Source organism: Engystomops pustulosus, chromosome 4 (genome assembly GCF_040894005.1).
Source record: "Engystomops pustulosus chromosome 4, aEngPut4.maternal, whole genome shotgun sequence".
In the NCBI taxonomy this organism is placed as follows: domain Eukaryota; kingdom Metazoa; phylum Chordata; class Amphibia; order Anura; family Leptodactylidae; genus Engystomops; species Engystomops pustulosus.
In genome coordinates, this window is record NC_092414.1 from 14,809,435 (window position 1) to 14,828,884 (window position 19,450).

A 19,450-nucleotide genomic window follows, 5' to 3' on the forward strand; every position below is an offset into this window, starting at 1 on the left:
GCGGGGGGGGGGGTGATTGTCAGCTCAAATCACTTTATTTGTACTGGAAACAGTTGCCGGTCTAACACTCCAGTGTCTGGATACGTTGACCCATCTTTCTCTACTTTCATCTATAGGCAAGAGATGTCCTCTCTCAGGTCCACAATAGCATGAACTGGATGGTGGACCACCTACTCAGGCCTCTTAGCTGCAGCCTATATGGTTTGCATCTGACCTGACAGGTGTGGGACCCATGTTAACCATCAAGGTACAGCAGTGGGAGAGTCCAGGAATTTGGGTGCAACCAGAAGTGACCTAAATACATATCCGTGGGTTGGCCATAAGACAGAGAAACTAAAAGTGTGTAATGTTTTGTGAGGGTCACTAAGGGAGAGACACAGGGGCGCCCCCTCTGCCCCATCCAGTAGTAATGTATCCGGAAATTATTTTAGTAAGTGGGTTCTTCATGTAGTGTCTCACACCAATTCTAACATCGGGTGTGAGGAGATGCTATTTGTAGGTGTCAGGTCCTGTTTTGTAGCAGATAACTGCACCCCTAATGGTGCTGCCTGAGGCAAGAGGCTCAACTCACCCTATAGCTAGTGTACCCCTTGGGACACACTAAAGAGGCATTATAGTACATTGAAGCACTAAGGGGGCATTATGCTATATTGGGGGCAATGGGGGCATTATAGTATAGTGTGTCGCTAAGGGGGTATTATACTATATTGAAGCACTATGCGGGGCATTATACTTTATTGGGGCACTAATGGGGTATTATACAAGATTGGGTCAATAAGGGGGCATTATACTTGATTGAAGCACTAAGGGGGCATTATAATATATTGATGCACTTAGGGGGCATTATACTATATCGGGGCACAAAGGGGCATTATACTATATCGGGGAACTAAGGGGGCATTATAATATATTGGGGCACTAAGGGGACATTATACTATATGGGGTCACTAAAGGGGTATTATACTATATCGGGGCCCTAAGGGGTATTATACTATATCGGGGCACTAAGGGGCATTATACTATATCGGGGAACTAAGGGGTTATTATACTATATGGGGGCACTAAGGGGCATTATACTATATCGGGGCACTAAGGGATAATATAGTATGTGGATTATGTTAAATTCTTAAAGGGGAAAGTTGCCTAGGGGGCATTATCATGTGTGGGACCAATTAAAGGTCATCCTACAATGTGGAGGCCACTGAATTATACCACGTGCCCCACAGTGGTGGAGTAACTTGTCCCAGTGTAAAATGTGTGCCAGGCTCCGATTATAATGTATTGTTTATAGTACTAGTCTTCTCATATAGGAAAGGTACATCATATGGTCCCCTAGGCCTTTAGAGCCCAGTTGTGACCACACCCCTTGCCCCCCTCCAGTTACACCCGGAGTTGCCAGTACACTGTGTACTATGAGGGGGTCCATTGTTACAAAGATGGTGACTATTATTGTGCGGGGTGGGGTCATGAGGGACTGGAGTAGGGTTAGGGTCATGGTTGAACACAAACCATGATATGAGGAGGACCTATGATATGAATGGAAATAGTGTAATGCTTGATTCTTTCTGCGGGGGAGCTGCAGGGACATTGCCAGGTCTCCCCATAGATAATAGCTGATTTCTGAGGGTCCTAACAGGGGACACTCATAGTCAGACTATGGTTAAAGGACCCTTCTAACAGGTAGGGACTGCCCAAAGCAATTAACCCTTTAAGTAGCACCCAAACATCTGAGGTAAAGCTGGGTAACATTCCATATGGGGACTCATAATAATGGATATAACATACATGTAAGAACTGACACATTGCAGCAAATCTTCAGCTCTTCTGAGCGGTAGATAAAATATATAGGTTTATTTTATTACAACTTTTGGAAATTTTGTAGAAAAAAAAGGCACGAATAATAATTATTACAGTAAAATTTTCATGAAAAAACTAATTTTTCGTAGGTCAGGGTCATTAGATTTAAGGGGATACAATATATTATTTACAGCAGTGAAACATAATAGAGGTGGCGCCACCTGGTGGACAAGTTTTAAAGACATTGAAAGTTTTAAAATATACATAATTGGAAGTGTGTTCCTTCAATACAAACAGCGCCATCACTGTAAAGTGGCTGTGTGCGGTACTGCAGCTCAGCCCCATTCACTAAATTGGAGTAAAGATGTAATACCAGACACAGCCCACTGACAGAAGGTATGAAAAGCAGCCAAACTTAACTGTAGAACAGCGCCACCCTTGTCCGTGGCTGTGTCAGGTATTGCAGCTTGTTTAAATTCAAGTAAATGACGTCTGGCTGCAATACCTGACACAACCTATGCACAAGGGTGGCGCTGTTTCTGTAATAAAGTGGCCAAGTCACCTACAAGGTGAGCCAACTCTCTCATTCACATCCTTGGATGATATAAAGTGACTAATGCAGACACCACAGCAGCTAGAGACCTATAAAAAAAGGGGTTCTCCAGTATTACAGCGCCCCCTAATGCTTATATGAAGGTAGGAACACCTCTGCAGAGAGGGTCGAGCGGCAGCAGAAGTATTTGGTTTGTTTTCAGAAACCCTACAACAGCTGTTACTCAGAGCAGAAGGGTGGGTCAATTCAAATCAAGAGTTAAGAGCACAGCAGTGTGAGGAATTACAATATAATATTCCTAGAGATCTTGGAGGTGGTGAATTTACAGAAATTTACTTTTACAATGAGTACAATCATTATCCTGAATAGTCCTAGGTTTAGTCCGTAGTCCATGGCTGCACCAGCCATGAGGCAAGTTGAGCCTCTTGCCTCAGGCAGCACCACCTGCAGCAAGATAGGGCTGCGGGGGCGCCAGAGAGTTTAGGTTCACCCCTACCGAGGACAGTCTCTTCCCTAGTGGCTGGTCCTGAGGAAGGTCTTCCCGTTAGACGGTGATATGCTCCACACTCTGGGGGGCGGCCACTTCTCCTCCGCCACTTGCTGCAGGCTGACACTGATGGGTGAGATGAGCTGCGAAATGGGTCCGCGGGAGCGGAGGGAGAGGCGAGCGGCCAGGAGACCCATTCTTACACAGGTGTCGGTGTCATATTCGGCAAGTATTCCTGTAAGGAGGCCGGCCATGAGGCTGCGAGAGAGGAGGAAGAGCTTCATGCTTATTCACACAATCACAGATGAACAGAGAGCGGTGGGGAAGGGCTCCTGCTACAGACAGTTGCCTTACAGTCAAGTATGAAGAAGGAAGGGAATATATCTAAGTTCATGCTACAGTTTCCAGTATTTGTCAGGATAGAGTGATACAGACCTGTCTCCTGCTCCAGACACGTTGATGATTTCCTCGGGTGGGATGGGAGCGGCGGGATAATGTACAGCGCAGAGATCATCCCTGGACACCTAACACGGCACAGAAACAATCAATAATTACAATGTACAACTGTTTCCCTACTGCTGCTTTTCCTCCCCTCTCACAGCAAAGATTCTCACAGGCACAGGATCAGAGACACTACAGCTGCATCCCCCTCCTCCCTCTCTGTGGGGTAAAATAGATGTAGGTGAAATATGAGAAATTTTGAGATTCTAACGGGGAAGAAAATTCCTTCTACAATTTTGGTGAATCCCCCTTGCTGCTCTTTCTCCCCTCTCGCAGCATAGAGTTGTACAGTCACAGAATCAAAGATACTGTAACTGCATCTCCCTCCTCACTTCCTTTGCGTGTGAATTAGATAACAGTAACTTGCAGATTTTAGGCTTTCCCTACCCCCTAGGGTCAATACCTGATGCTTAGCCAATAGATGCTTACCCTCTGCTCCTCTTACTCACCTCTCACTGCATAATCTGCAGCTTCATTCCCCTCCTCTCCCTCTGTGGTTTTAAATTAGATGTAGAACTGCCAGAAATGTGAGTCATTTGAAAATTTTATGCTTTCCTTTCCCCATAGGCAGAAAGGGAGTTGTTACTTGTACAATACTCAGTCAATCAACTGCTGCTCTTTCTCCCCTCTCACAGCATAGTCTAACAGACATTGAATTTCAGACAATGCAGCTGCATCCCTCACCTCCTTTTCTGTAACAGACAGCCTATACCTGTTATAATGCTAAAAATATGCTCTGTTAGTCAGTTGTGTCCCCATTGCTTCTTCTTCTCTCCTCTTACAGCTTAATCTCATAGACACGAAATTAGAGACATCATAGCAGCATCCCACACCTATGTCAGTAGATTAGATGTGTTATGGCCAGAACTGTGTGTAACTTTCTTTCCTTGTAACAGGAAGACTATTCTTTTTCAAAGCTTAGGTTATGCTAAATCAATCAGTTGTTTCTACATTGCTGCTCCTCCTCCCCTCTCACAGCATATACTCTTAGACATTGAATTTGAGACACTGCAACTGATCCCGCTCCTTCTTGTCTGTAACTAACAGCCTATTCCTGTTATAATGCTAGGGTTATGGTCAGTCAGTCGTTTCCCCATTAGGCTTCTCCTCCCCTCTCACAGCATAGACTCCCAGATGTAGAATTAGAGATAGGGAGGAGGGGGATGAAGCTGCACTATGTGCTATTTTACATTAGAATGTTTTGTTGGAGAAGATTTATGGAAATTTTAAGGTCTTTGAGACACCACCGACCATGAAGAAATATATATACGGGACTTCTAAAAAAACTTAAAGTGATGTTATGAAAATTTGTATTGTAGGTCCCTTTAATGTACAAATAGAGGAATCAGCTCGTCAATACACGGAAAATTCTGTATATCTCCTGAGGAACATGTCCATACCAATGGATTACAGTCTACAGAAGGTGGAAAATATTTCCACACATCTTGACCTACCCCAAATCCATATAATCAATGCTTGTCAATTGAGGTGTATATTCTATACCTTGTCGTTAACACGAAGGGACACCGTTCCGGCACGTCTGTGACCACACAAGAGGACGCCCTGTGCCCCCAGAGTGACGATGACGCATTGTATGCTCTCCAGGAGGGGCAGCGAGAGGCTGATGGCCGTATCTACAATATCTTCCAACCGACATGGTATATCTGGGGAAGGAGACATGTGTCATAAAAACAAACACCAATGAGATAGGGGGGGTGTCAGACGAGGACTACCACCCTTCAGGACATTGTTACACTTGTTTTCATGGATGAAGATGTGATGAGAGATGTGGAGAATTTAGCTTTACTCCTGTCAATCATCCGAAAGGACAACATAAGACGTCTGGAAAATGTGGCTCATTGTCCTTGAGAACCTGACGTGATTCTTCATGGTTAGGACATATGGAGGTAGATCATAGAGTCATCTTCTTCTTGCGTAGAGGATTGTGATATTTTGGCCTGTTGTTTTTTTAGCTCTCTGAGAAAGGTTAGTGGCCTCCAAACCGCTTGTAAGGCAAATGACCATTCCTGACCACATCTGCTAAATCTGAAGATGGAAACCACCACTACAGTGGCCACTTCAGGAGAATTGTGGTATTGCATGGAGCACACTCAAATACATATCTGACCATATGATCCGAGTTCTCCAGAGCTTCTGCACTACATCTACTAGAGGATACTGCCCCCTATGTACATGAATATAACTACTATAATACTGCCCCCTATGTACAGGAATATAACTACTATAATACTGCCCCCTATGTACAGGAATATAACTACTATAATACTGCCCCCTATGTACAGGAATATAACTACTATAATACTGCCCGCTATGTACAAGACTATATCTACTATAATACTGCCCCCTATGTACAAGAATATAACTACTATAATACTGCCCCTATGTACAGGAATATAACTACTATAATACTGCCCCCTATGTACAGGAATATAACTACTATAATACTGCCTCCTATGTACAGGAATATAACTACTATAATACTGCCCCCTATGTACAGGAATATAACTACTATAATACTGCCCCCTATGTACAAGAATATAACTACTATAATACTGCCCCCTATGTACAGGAATATAACTACTATAATACTGCCCCCTATGTACATGAATATAACTACTATAATACTGCCCCCTATGTACATGAATATAACTACTATAATACTGCCCCCTATGTACAAGAGTATAACTACTATAATACTTCCCCCTATGTACAAGATTATAACTACTATAATACTGCCTCCTATGTACAGGAATATAACTACTATAATACTGCCCCCTATGTACAAGAATATAACTACTATAATACTGCCCCCTATGTACAAGAATATAACTACTATAATACTGCCCCCTAAGTACAAGAATATAACTACTATAATACTGCCCCCTATGTACAAGAATATAACTACTATAATACTGCCCCCTATGTACAAGAATATAACTACTATAATACTGCCCCCTATGTACAAGAATATAACTACTATAATACTGCCCCCTATGTACAAGAATATAACTACTATAATACTGCCCCCTATGTACAAGAATATAACTACTATAATACTGCCCCCTATGTACAAGAATATAACTACTATAATACTGCCCCCTATGTACAAGAATATAACTACTATAATACTGCCCCCTATGTACAAGAATATAACTACTATAATACTGCCCCCTATGTACAAGAATATAACTACTATAATACTGCCCCCTATGTACAAGAATATAACTACTATAATACTGCCCCCTATGTACAGGAATATAACTACTATAATACTGCCCCCTATGTACAAGAATATAACTACTATAATACTGCCCCCTATGTACAGGAATATAACTACTATAATACTGCCCCCTATGTACAAGAATATAACTACTATAATACTGCCCCCTATCTACGAGAATATAACTACTATAATACTGCCCCCTATGTACAGGAATATAACTACTATAATACTGCCTCCTATGTACAGGAATATAACTACTATAATACTGCCCCCTATGTACAAGAATATAACTACTATAATACTGCCCCCTATGTACAAAAATATAACTACTATAATACTGCCCCCTATCTACGAGAATATAACTACTATAATACTGCCCCCTATGTACAGGAATATAACTACTATAATACTGCCTCCTATGTACAGGAATATAACTACTATAATACTGCCCCCTATGTACAGGAATATAACTACTATAATACTGCCTCCTATGTACAAGAATATAACTACTATAATACTGCCCCCTATGTACAAGAATATAACTACTATAATACTGCCCCCTATGTACAAGAATATAACTACTATAATACTGCCCCCTATGTACAGGAATATAACTACTATAATACTGCCCCCTATGTACAAGAATATAACTACTATAATACTGCCCCCTATGTACAAGAATATAACTACTATAATACTGCCTCCTATGTACAAGAATATAACTACTATAATACTGCCCCCTATGTACAGGAATATAACTACTATAATACTGCCCCCTATGTACAAGAATATAACTACTATAATACTGCCCCCTATGTACAAGAATATAACTACTATAATACTGCCCCCTATGTACAAGAATATAACTACTATAATACTGCCCCCTATGTACAAGAATATAACTACTATATTACTGCCCCCTATGTACAAGAATATAACTACTATATTACTGCCCCCTATGTACAAGAATATAACTACTATAATACTGCCCCCTATGTACAGGAATATAACTACTATAATACTGTTTCCTATGTACAAGAATATAACTACTATAATACTGCCCCCTATCTACGAGAATATAACTACTATAATACTGCCCCCTATGTACAGGAATATAACTACTATAATACTGCCTCCTATGTACAGGAATATAACTACTATAATACTGCCCCCTATGTACAAGAATATAACTACTATAATACTGCCCCCTATGTACAAAAATATAACTACTATAATACTGCCCCCTATCTACGAGAATATAACTACTATAATACTGCCCCCTATGTACAGGAATATAACTACTATAATACTGCCTCCTATGTACAGGAATATAACTACTATAATACTGCCCCCTATGTACAGGAATATAACTACTATAATACTGCCTCCTATGTACAAGAATATAACTACTATAATACTGCCCCCTATGTACAAGAATATAACTACTATAATATTGCCCCCTATGTACAAGAATATAACTACTATAATACTGCCCCCTATGTACAGGAATATAACTACTATAATACTGCCTCCTATGTACAAGAATATAACTACTATAATACTGCCCCCTATGTACAAGAATATAACTACTATAATACTGCCTCCTATGTACAAGAATATAACTACTATAATACTGCCCCCTATGTACAGGAATATAACTACTATAATACTGCCCCCTATGTACAAGAATATAACTACTATAATACTGCCCCCTATGTACAAGAATATAACTACTATAATACTGCCCCCTATGTACAAGAATATAACTACTATAATACTGCCCCCTATGTACAAGAATATAACTACTATATTACTGCCCCCTATGTACAAGAATATAACTACTATATTACTGCCCCCTATGTACAAGAATATAACTACTATAATACTGCCCCCTATGTACAGGAATATAACTACTATAATACTGTCCCCTATGTACAAGAATATAACTACTATAATACTGCCCCCTGTGTATGACTAAACACCATTGACTTACTATCTCCTCGTCTTGGGGTACTTACCCATGTCTTCTACATATCCCAATGTCTTGTTGATGGATAGGAGTTCTTTTAGGTTTGGAGAGATGTAGGTCAGAGCCTTCCAGCTGTTGGAGGTGAAGGGTTTGGATGCTTTGTCTATGTCTGTGGGTTCGTAACAAACTGCAAAACAGGGGGTGTCCAGTTTAGAAAACCCATTTTCAAATATACTATTAGAATATTCTGGGTTAATAGAGGTGAGGTGCACATTTATTAGATGACGGGCTAGAAAATTTTGTTTTGGAGGATCTACATGTGTAATACCTCATTCCTCCTGCGGGAGTGCTGCAGGAAAATAGAACTCTGCCTCCAAGCTGCAAAGGTTATCACGGAATGTTACCCAAACATTATGTACAATCTAGTAAAGTTGTAGTAACAGAATCGACACACACTTAAAGGGTGGAACCTGTAGATGAAATCTGTAGCAACTTTTTGGCACAAAAATGTGTTTACACCACGTCAGCCACGTATCTTGGCACACTAACCTGGCACCCTGTCCTGACGGGCGACCTCACACACATACTGGATGGTTGATACCGGCACATTCCCGTCGATGCACAACAGGGGAGACTTTCTGAGCCGATCCGCGAACTGCGACACCTAGTGGAGGGTAAGGGTATTACAACGGAAGGTTACTCAGCGCCTACTTGTCGACAGGTTTTGTCCTGTATTGCAGGTCAACTCTATATAGGTGAACGGAGCTAAGCTGCAATACCGCACACGACCTGTAAAAAGGTGGTGGCGCTGTATTCGGGAAAAAAAAGTATTTTTGGAAAACCCCTTTAAATTTATTGTGAAATTAAAAAGTTTTAGTTATAGAGCGTTTTCATTATAGATACATTTTTTGGAGATCAGAGCACGGGGGTGAGGTAGTCAAATTCTCCTGATAATACGGTTAAGCTCTTCACCTCCCATGATCCTCTGCCTCACTCTTTCCATGTTTTTCATGTGAGTAACAATAACCCCCAGCATCACCTTGTCATCAGAGGACTTAGCCAAATCTCCTTAGCGACGAGACTATTGTTGAGGGTCTGTAACTATTTATATTACCGAATTCTCTTTAATCTGTGCAAATCTGAGGGATACGATTTAATCTTCTTAACACAACATTTGACGGCGAAGCCCTGGAGATCAGTCAAAGGGAGTCTTAAAGGTTTTTTTAGTGAGGACAAGTAATAAAATATAATAATTCTGCTACCGGTCCCCTCTACACTGCACTTCCTGGGCGTATCCATTGCTCAGGAAGTCATTGGTTGTCCCAATGCCCCGCCTCAGCCAGTAATTGGCTAAGAGGCGTGACCTAGTGTTTCCTGTGGTGCTATTGGTGGACACACAGGAAGTGCAGTGTAGTGGGGACCAGCAGCTGTATTGTTTCGCTGTTTCCAGTCCCCACTACTCTTCCTATCCTCAGCCAATCATACGTTGGTACAGTCCTCAGTTCCTTATTGGCTTAGGGGTCTAACATAGCGTTTTCTGTTTTAGTGTTGGTAGAGAACCAGGAAGTGCAGTGCAATGGAGACCTGCAGCAACTGGTACAAAATTTGTCTGAAATACATGGTTTGGGGCCAAAATAGGGAAAGTGAGTCTTAAAGGGGGTTTCCAGTGGACAACGGCTCTTCTGTTGACTGGTAACATAACTCTAATTTAAGCGTCCGGTCCCCACTACACCGCACTTCCTGGGTGTTTCCTAACACCACAGGAAACACTGCTCAACCAATCATTGGTTGGTACAGGCCCCGCCTCAGAGAGTTATTGGCTAAGAGGGCTAACATAGTATTTTCTGTCTTGTTGGTAGTCACCCAGGAAGTGCAGTGCAAGGGGGACCATCAGCAGCTGTTCAGTTCAGGTAAGTACAGTTGGGTTACCAACCCCCAACAAAGCCCTATTAACGATAACGTTTTGAGCCAAGCCTACCAACTTCTAGAGTATGGAACATACTATATATATGGAACTACATATATATATTAAGCCCCGCCCCTAACCCCTTTTATTGGCCAACACAACTCTATTGTAAAATTCCCAAAATCCATTTTTCCAAATTCTATTCAATTTCTGAGGACATAGGTAGAGACATAATCACGTAACACTCGGGACAGTGGGTCAGAACCTGAAATCCTGAACAGTCCCTCTAAATTATAGAGCTGAAGAATATCAGTTTAAAGGGGTGGTCTCAAAATTATAAGTTATATTTAGTTTGATTGTTGGAGTATTGACGACCCCAATGATCATAACAATGGGGGTCCCCATATGACCTAAATTTGAATACTGTGACGTTGATGCTCAAAATTTATGAGACTGTACCCTTCATCAGGAGTGATCCGAGAACTACAGTATATCGAGATGGTTTCCTCCACGTTGCTGCTTCTATGTGTTTAAAATGGGCGTGGCTTAATTTTCATAAGCACAGGAACCTCAGGGGCAGGTCTCTACTAATTGCCAATCAGAGACCAAGCAGCCTAAGCCCCGCCCCTGAAGATAGCATGAAATAAGCTCAGAGGGAGAGAGAAGGTTGGGAGAGTTAGTATAAATACGGCTCCTGTGTCTCTTATTTAGGGTAATATCTTATAAATATCAAAAAATTCTTACATGTTTCGTTGTTATCTGCTGGTGAATTTCCATATCTCCCAGTCCGAGGCTCAGGTCTCCGCTGCCGGAGATCACCGCGCAGTAAGTGGCCGTATTGTGGCCCTTCAGATGCGCCACCCCCTTCATATTCTACAAGACAGGTATATTTTACATGAAACCTACCAAAAAAATGACCACATTCTGGACTAGGTTTTCTGTTTCCTCTGTAATTCCTCAGGGCAATGTGTCACACACTTGTTTATTGGGCGTTTCCGATTCTTAATTGATAGGGTGGGTTTTCGTATAGTCATCCCTGACTGAACAGTATCAGGTAGGGACGTGACTCCAGGTATTAACCCAGTCGTTGACTTCCAGGAGGAATAACAGAGGACTCACCATGTGCGCGCAGTAGCGGAAGACTGAATCGGAGAGGTCGTCTTGTCCCACGGCGGAGATGAAGAGGGGTCCGACGCCAAGGCGGCTCATACAGTCTGTACCAATGTAAGTCACACCCAGTTGTCAAATTATTCTATATCCTCTAGTAGGAATAACAGAGGAACTGCTGCATACAGAGAACACATGCACACTTGGCCGAGAGCCCCCCTTCCTTACCTGCCAGGTTCCTGCCCACGCCACCAAAAGACTGGTGCACCTGCCCTGGGTTAGTCTGTCCCCCGAACTGCAAGGGTAAGACCACAGAAGAGAATCAGAACTGGGGTTATACGCGACAAAGTAATCGTCTTATTAGTCACTGTTCACACTACAGTCATTACAAATGGCTGACAACAGAGAACAATAGCCTCACACGGCACTGAAACTGAAATATAAGATCCCTGTAAGGAATCTGCCAGCCGGTGGTGACCAGGGTTAGGTATAAACCTATGTGTAATGTAATGTTAATGTTATTAGTAGCAGCAGGACTGTGAAATATGGATTTATATTCCAGGATTGTGTCCTCACACTGCTGTGCTCTGATCTTTCTGCATGTAAACTTGGTTAGGCAGCAGCCATGGAGAGCTGAGTAATCATATATTTATGTATACTGTTGTAAGTAACAGCAGGACTGTTAAAAAAAATGCATTTAGATTCCTAGGTTGTAGCAAATGGGGTGTCCTCACACTGCTGTGATATTTGGTCTTTGCATTGAACAGACTAAAAGACAAACCCTGTTCTCTTTTCTGAGTGACTGTTTTACTACTCAACCAGAAGTCTGCTACAGTGGATCTGGAGCCGGCCAATGCAGAGAGCACAGAGCACAGCAGTGTGAGGAACCGAATATTCGATTCTGCAATCCAGGGATATAAATTATTGCACAAAAGGTACACACAGGTATAATGACACATTGCTCTGGGGACAACATGTAAAGCTGCAGAGAACAGAGAGCACAGCAGTGTGAGGCCACACCCCCAGGACAATCCTGTAATATAAAGCCATATCTCACAGTCCTGCTTCTACTAACACCCTACACAGAGGTATGATTATACATCTCTACAGGGACAACACCTAACACTGTTTGCAGAAAGCAAAGAGCACAGCAGTGTGAGGACGCAGCCCCGGTAAAATCATGGAATATAAATCCGTATTTCTTAGTCCTGCTGCTATTAACAACATACACAAAGATATGATAATAAATCTCTTCAGGTACAATAATTTACACTGGCTGCAAAGAGCACAGAGCACAGCAGTGTTAGGACAGAGCTACAGTACAATCCTCGAATATAAATCCATATTTCACAGTCCTGCTGCTACTACCACCATACACAGAGGTATGACTACACATAATTTCTCTGGGGTCTAACCTGCTGCCAGGTTCCCTTTAACTTCTGATATCTCCTAATACCCTGTTAATAATTACTATGTCCTGAATTTTAGGTTCGGGATGGTCCCCTAGGGGAAGCTTCTCTGCTGACGTCACATGGCACATCATAAAACGCAATCTGTACGTTATAAATAAAGTTTGGCGGCCTCGCAGGACGTCGCTTATGGTTCTCATTATATTAATAAACTTCCTATTTTTATGTTGTTTTATATTCAGTTTTTATGGGAATTTTTTTTATGGGATTTTACAGCAAATAAAGTTTGGTCATTGACAGTGAGTTGCACTTAGTTCTGCACCCAGTCCTTCATGTTCTATAATTGGATCCATATTGCCGGGCGAGATCCGTGTATTCCCTGTACTTCCCATCATTATGTAAATTTTTAGCTCCTGCATTAGGTGCGGATTCATTTCTTCGTGTTTCTTTACTATGGCCAGAGCTTAGTTTTTCCTATACAGACATAAATCTGGAAAATAAAATTCGAACCACCTGCAGTCACCACTAGAGGGAGGTGTGGAGCTTACTGCAGACTGTGTTACCATTGGTTTCAATGTATAAAGAGTATACGGTAAGTTCTCTATGGTGGTGGCTGTTATGAATGATAGCATATTATTCTATGTCGTTGCTGGGGATTTGGAGCAATGTTTTAGAATCATATTAAGATGAGGGTTTTCTATAACTGTATCCAAAGGGGGCATTCCTTGGTGGAGGAGAACATCCCCTTTAAAACACAGATGTTTATGCACATACCTCCATTGTGTCCTGAGACGCTTTTGCAATGAAGTCAACATTTATGCCTCCAATCACAACCTGGAGATGAGTGAAACCTCTGTTATAGAATGAATGTTTAGATAGATAGATAGATAGATAGATAGATATGAGATAGATAGATATGAGATAGATAGATAGATATGAGATAGATAGATATGAGATAGATAGATATGAGATAGATAGATATGAGATAGATAGATAGATATGAGATAGATAGATATGAGATAGATAGATAGATAGATAGATATGAGATAGATAGATAGATAGATATGAGATAGATAGATAGATAGATATGAGATAGATAGATAGATAGATATGAGATAGATAGATAGATAGATAGATAGATATGAGATAGATATGAGATAGATATGAGATAGATATGAGATAGATATGAGATAGATAGATATGTGTATAGAATTTTCTCACCGGCCCGGAGTCAGACATCTTGCACCCCTTTCTCTCGCGATACTTTCCTCCACCGCCTTTTGGTGTCCGGATCTTACTCAGGGCCACAGCGATACGACTTCCGACCCTGGCATTATTCTTTATGAGGGCGATATCTTTATTTCCATTAAGGAAGAACGTTGAAGAAGAACTTTACAATTCATCTTTTGTCTCCTAGCTCGGGATGCTTATCAATTAGGAGCCTTAGCAATAAGGAGTGAGGGACACGGGAAGGTGCCTTAGCAATAGTCTTCTAGTGTCCATATAGCTTGTGAGAATTATTAAGAACTTTTGCCATCCATCCACATCAGTACCCGATTACCATATTGACTCCTTACTGTCTGCTCTGACCCCTGCCCATGTTACTGTTACACTAGAGTTCTACTTGCCCTGACCTCAGCCTGTCCACTGACTACATCTAAGCCTGTCCCATTGGTGCTACGTGCCTCTGAATTGCTGCCAAAGACTAAACCATGAGCTAGAGACCTGGTGGTTCCCTCCCATGATGTCCAGATCGACCGGACTGATCCAGTCTCCAATTAAAATGAGACTTTTTCAGGAGGTAGTGACCTAGTGACTCCCTGCAACAAGGGTAAACAGCAGGAGACCCTTCAGACTAAGCAGCCAATACATGGACCTGAATCAAAATAGGACCTCCATTAGTCAAGGATACTGGAGTCTAGGGATTTCCCTGCGGTGATATTATTCACTCTGCTCAGCAGGAAGGGGGTCACCTCTTTTCCCACAATGCCTTGCAGTCTGAAACGGAAAATATGCGGCCTTCAGAAACGCAGTATATAAATAATACCATATCACAGGTTCCCTGACATTAGGTCCCCTCAGATCCCATTACCTGGCCTCCTCTAACGCTTGATGAATGGCTTCTTCTATCATCTGGCCGGACGCGGCATATTCGGAAGGAATAGGGACGGAGATGAGGACGCCGCTGCCCAGTCTGAGCTCCAGAGAACTGGCTGGGGGAGAGGGATACAAAATATTATCCAGTGGGGATGATGAAGCGGGCAGATATCGTTTATTATATCCCCTTATTCATAAACTTGCATAAAATTATGAGTTATTGAGCTGCAATACCACAACCAACCTGTATACAGTGGTGGCGCTGTCTTACCAATGAGTTGTGCAGCCTCCTCCTCGTTGCGGACATGACACGGGGCCTTGAAGCCACTACGCGGGGTAAAGAAGGCCGGAAAATCTCTTGAATCTCCAAATGTAGAAACGCAGACTCCTTGGGTCTCCTGGTATAACCATCAAGAGAGATGGGCAAAACTTTACCACATTTTGAGTTCAAAACCCTGTTCCTAAATTATTAAAATACCCCTTTTCAGGCCAGAACAAGATTTTGACCAATGAGAGTCCACCTTATACATCAATTCTTCTGTTTACAGAATGAAAGGTGAATTCTGATTTGTTGCTAAGGGGCAACAGTCTATTCTTAGGTCTGAGGCCTAGTAAATATGGAAGCCCTCACTTACCAGATACTCCAGGGTCCGACCAATGTCAAGGATGGATTTTACCCCGGCTGATATAACAGCTACCGGCGTTCTCCCAAGTTCAGTCAGATCCGCACTGACGTCCATTGCTGAGGTCAAGGAAGAAAAAGTGGAGGTGCCCTTTAAATGTTACCATAGATAATTCTGCCACACTACAAAAGGAAGAAATTATTTACTGTTTTCTCCATCACGATGGACTCCACCGATCCCTCCGGTAACAAAGATGGGGATCCCAGCGTGATGTGCTGCCACCATTGTCCCAGACACAGTGCTGCCCCCAGAGAGGCCCTGGAAGGAGTGGAAATTACATCATATTGTATAGAAAAGATGGCGGAATCAGTGTCATTAAGACAAAGGTCACATGATCAATATAAGATGTTTCCGATGCCGTGCAGTGAAATCCTGACTGTGTGAACACTCTATTTGTAGTCGGATAATATGATATAACTTACCTGACTGAGGACGTAGGGTAGGTCTCTCCTCGATACTTTCACACAATCTTTGCTAGTTGCCAGGAACGTTATTTCATCTTCTGAGAGGCCTATGTGCACTTTGCCTTTAATGATCCCCACTGTCGCTGGCACTGAGCCATTGGCCCGTACGATTTCCTCCACTTGAGTGGCCATGCTGTCGTTCATATAGACAATTGTCAATAAAGCTGCATAAACCGTTTTCAATTCACAACCGTATGTACAGTTTTATGTGTCTCCATGGCTACAGACTACAGACAATGCTTGTGTAGTCTGACGCACCAGCGCTGTGTTACTAAGAATGCATGAATGCAGGGTCTGACTACATAAGCTTCATTGTAGTCTGAAACCAAGGAGACGCATAGGTTTACATGTTTAAAGGGATGCGTCGCTCTTGAGGACATACAACCTCACCTGATATTTTGTGGATAGGGCATCCCATGGGTAATAATGGTGCTCTCCAGAGCCACAACCGGCTGGCCCTCCGCCAGCGCCTCCTCCACAATCGGATGAATTCTGAATGCAGAACCTAAAGGAAACTCAGGCTCATTTTATTCTGTCTCTGGGAAAGCTGGGTGAAAACTTATATTCCCCGGATTGGCAAATCTGTCTCCCACCCCAGTGAATAATTTGTGACCTTTGGAGTCTGAGAAAATGGAAATTCCTATAGGATCCGTAATTTGGGCCATAATAGTTGTAACTCAGCTTTCCCAATAACCTTACCAAAAAAACTTACTTTGACTTTCCAACCGTCTGTGAGTCACAGCACCCCCTGCCCGGACCATCGCGCCGGAAACTCCCGCAGAACATCTTCTCAAGGCAGAGACTAACATAGTAGCACATGTGTTCTTGTCCAAAAACCTGAAATATCAAGGAATATAGGGTGGGATATGACTCCCAGCACCCTGAGCAGCAACTTGGTCATTGGTGGTCATGATATAGATTGTAAGAGGACCCAAGATTATACACAGTATGCAGTTAGCTCATGAGCTCCCCCTAGTGGTTACCAGAAATAGGCAGAATATCATAGTGATGACAAACCCCTGTACGCACTGAAGAGCTGCTATTATATCAGGGTCTAGGATAGGTTGACTGTATTCTCAGGTTATGTTTAAGTGTACATTTACATGATGAGGGGGTCATCGTATGAATTTTTCAACCCTTATAGGGTCTATTTCCTTCTTCTGGACCTGGGTCTTTATTCAACCTTATGTACCATGATGACACAATAGCCCACCACAGTTTATCCACCATATTGCCCTTACAATTCCAGCCATATTGCTCTTACAGGAGCCCAAATTGCCCTCATTCAGTGAGATTTGGCCCCATATTATGAGTTTTTGCATTGGTGGTCGGGGGGAGTTCACTTCCTATAAAGTTTCTGATACTTTAAAGTTAGTGCAAAAAGTTTCCTACTTAGCTTTAATGAATGAGTTGATCATGTTGGATTTTATGTAGGGGGCTGATGTGGTCCCAGTCTTACCTCCGGACACCCACGCTTCGTCTCACTTTACAACTCAAGAAGGGGGCGGAGGGGGTCACAGGGACAAGAGCAGCGCCTCTTCCTCTTCACACCATACCAAACAGAGATACTGGAGCTTATCATTAACCAATAGACCAGCGGGTGAGGGGAGGAGGTGGAACAGGGGGCACCATGTCTGCTTCCAAACAAGGGCACAGGGGGAGGTAAGAGGGGGGTGAAAGCCCCCGAGGCCTGCAGGGGGTCTCACACCATTGTAAAATCTTTAATTAAATTACTTTAGTCTATACACTGAGCTAAACATTGTTACCAGCAGTCCTCAGTTGGCTTCCTTCTGTGAGACTACAACTCCCAGCATGCTCTGAAAGTCATACACAGTCAAGCCGCCCCTGTTAACTGGTCGTGTGAGGTATCGCAGCTCAGGTTAATTGAACTGAATAGTCTGGAAAAAAATAGGTTACGCTCACACTAATTTTTGAGGGCGCGTTCACACGTTCCGCTAGCGCTGCGTTCATAACGCGACGCTAGCGCTCAGGGGGCGGAGTTTGGGGCGATCACATATGCGTTTCCAGAGAAACGCATGCGATCGGGTTATTAATCGCATGCGTTTCCCGGGAAACGCATATGCGATCGGCCCAAGCCCCGCCCACTGTGCGCTAGCGTCGCGTTATGAACGCGACGATAGCGGAACGTGTGAACGCGCCCTCAGGCTCACACTTGATTTTAAGGCGTTCCCTTCCTATTTAGTGTTCAGCTGTGATTGATCCAAAATTTCCTTCATATTTTTTAGTGCGATACGCCTTTTGGATTAGTCGGAGTTACTTTGTGATCTACATAAAAAATAGGTGATACTCATGGATAGAGATTAAACTGGACAAATTATCAAGTCACAGTCTTTGTTACTTTATTTACCTCGACCACCGAGTCTGTCCTAAAATGGCCGTTGATTTCCTCACCATTTGCATCAGGTCTTGCCTAAAATGGCCGTCGATTTTCTGACCTCCCCTTTCAGGTCTCTCCTAAAATGGCTGTCAATTTCCTGAACTTTTCTGTCAACGTTTCTCCTAAAATGGCCATCAATTTCCTCACCTCTGTCTGGGCGCGTTCACACGTTGCATTTGGGCCTTCGTTTTCATTGCATTTGAAACGCATTAGAACAGCTGAGGAGAGGTGATATGCCTAATTACATTACTGTTGCCATTTGTTAACACAAGAATAACACGTGTTAACAAAACGCATGTGTTAACATGTTGTTAAAATAAGTATTAACATAGTGTTTACTAAGCATTTTGTAAACGGAAACGTTAACAGTAATGTTTTGAACACGTTTTTGGACCGTTTTAAGCAGTTTGTTGAAAACGCATCCGTTTTTAACAGGTTTGACCAATTATCTTAATTCAAACTGGTCAAAAACGCATGTGTTTTCCAAGAACTAAGGGTGATGCCACACATGGCGTTTTGAACCCATTTTTGGTCCGTTTTTAAGCAGTCTGTCCAAAAATGCAAGCGTTTTTTTTTAAAAAACTCATGCGGTTTTTGAAAACGCATCCGTTTTTGAACAGTTTTAATTCAGATAATTGGTAAAACCTGTCAAAAACTGATGCGTTTTCAAAAAACGCATGCGGTTTTTAAAAGACTGCTTAAAAACGGACCAAAAACGGGTTCAAAACGCCACGTGTGCCATCACCCCAAGGGTGAAGCCTTTAAAGGAGTGTTTCCAAGAATTTTGAAAAGCCCCATAGGGGCTGGGGTAGATAAGTAAACTTATCTTTGTAAG

General features: G+C 42.4%; 1 protein-coding gene and 1 long non-coding RNA gene across 3 annotated transcripts; one reads left to right on the forward strand and one right to left on the reverse strand.

Annotated features, from left to right (window-relative positions):
* Window positions 1-1,814: 1,814 nt before the first annotated feature.
* LOC140126132 (uncharacterized) lies at window positions 1,815-18,833 on the reverse strand. 2 transcript variants are annotated; one of them, XM_072145251.1, is made up of 19 exons: window positions 18,763-18,833; window positions 16,930-17,054; window positions 16,608-16,722; window positions 16,176-16,350; window positions 15,900-16,011; window positions 15,706-15,812; window positions 15,342-15,468; window positions 15,066-15,186; window positions 14,886-14,971; window positions 14,195-14,328; window positions 13,748-13,807; window positions 11,793-11,859; window positions 11,577-11,671; window positions 11,202-11,330; window positions 9,101-9,215; window positions 8,601-8,738; window positions 4,842-5,002; window positions 3,273-3,361; window positions 1,815-3,095 (listed from the first exon to the last, which is right to left on the reverse strand). In XM_072145251.1, the coding sequence occupies exons 1-19, from the start codon at window positions 18,807-18,809 to the stop codon at window positions 2,864-2,866; spliced, it is 2,235 nt and encodes a 744-aa protein (XP_072001352.1). In that variant the 5' UTR covers window positions 18,810-18,833; the 3' UTR covers window positions 1,815-2,863. The 2 variants fall into 2 exon arrangements, with proteins under 2 accessions (XP_072001352.1, XP_072001353.1); XM_072145252.1 differs by lacking the exon at window positions 18,763-18,833 and adding an exon at window positions 17,677-17,823.
* Window positions 10,259-13,698, forward strand: LOC140126134 (uncharacterized). Its single transcript, XR_011854753.1, has 3 exons — window positions 10,259-10,461; window positions 11,556-11,681; window positions 13,456-13,698. It is a non-coding gene; the product is annotated as an uncharacterized lncRNA (long non-coding RNA).
* Window positions 18,834-19,450: the final 617 nt, after the last annotated feature.

Bases quoted from the DNA above. Each gene is read 5' to 3' on its own strand.
- LOC140126132 (XM_072145251.1), bottom strand. From the start codon at position 18,809: ATGAAAACGAAGGCCCAAATGCAACGTGTGAACGCGCCCAGACAGAG. The intron at 17,055-18,762 runs GTGAGGAAATTG...TTGATATTTCAG, and splicing joins GTGAACGCGCCCAGACAGAG to GTTTTTGGACAAGAACACAT. The intron at 14,972-15,065 runs GTAATGGGATCT...TTTCCGTTTCAG, and splicing joins CAAGCGTTAGAGGAGGCCAG to ACTGCAAGGCATTGTGGGAA.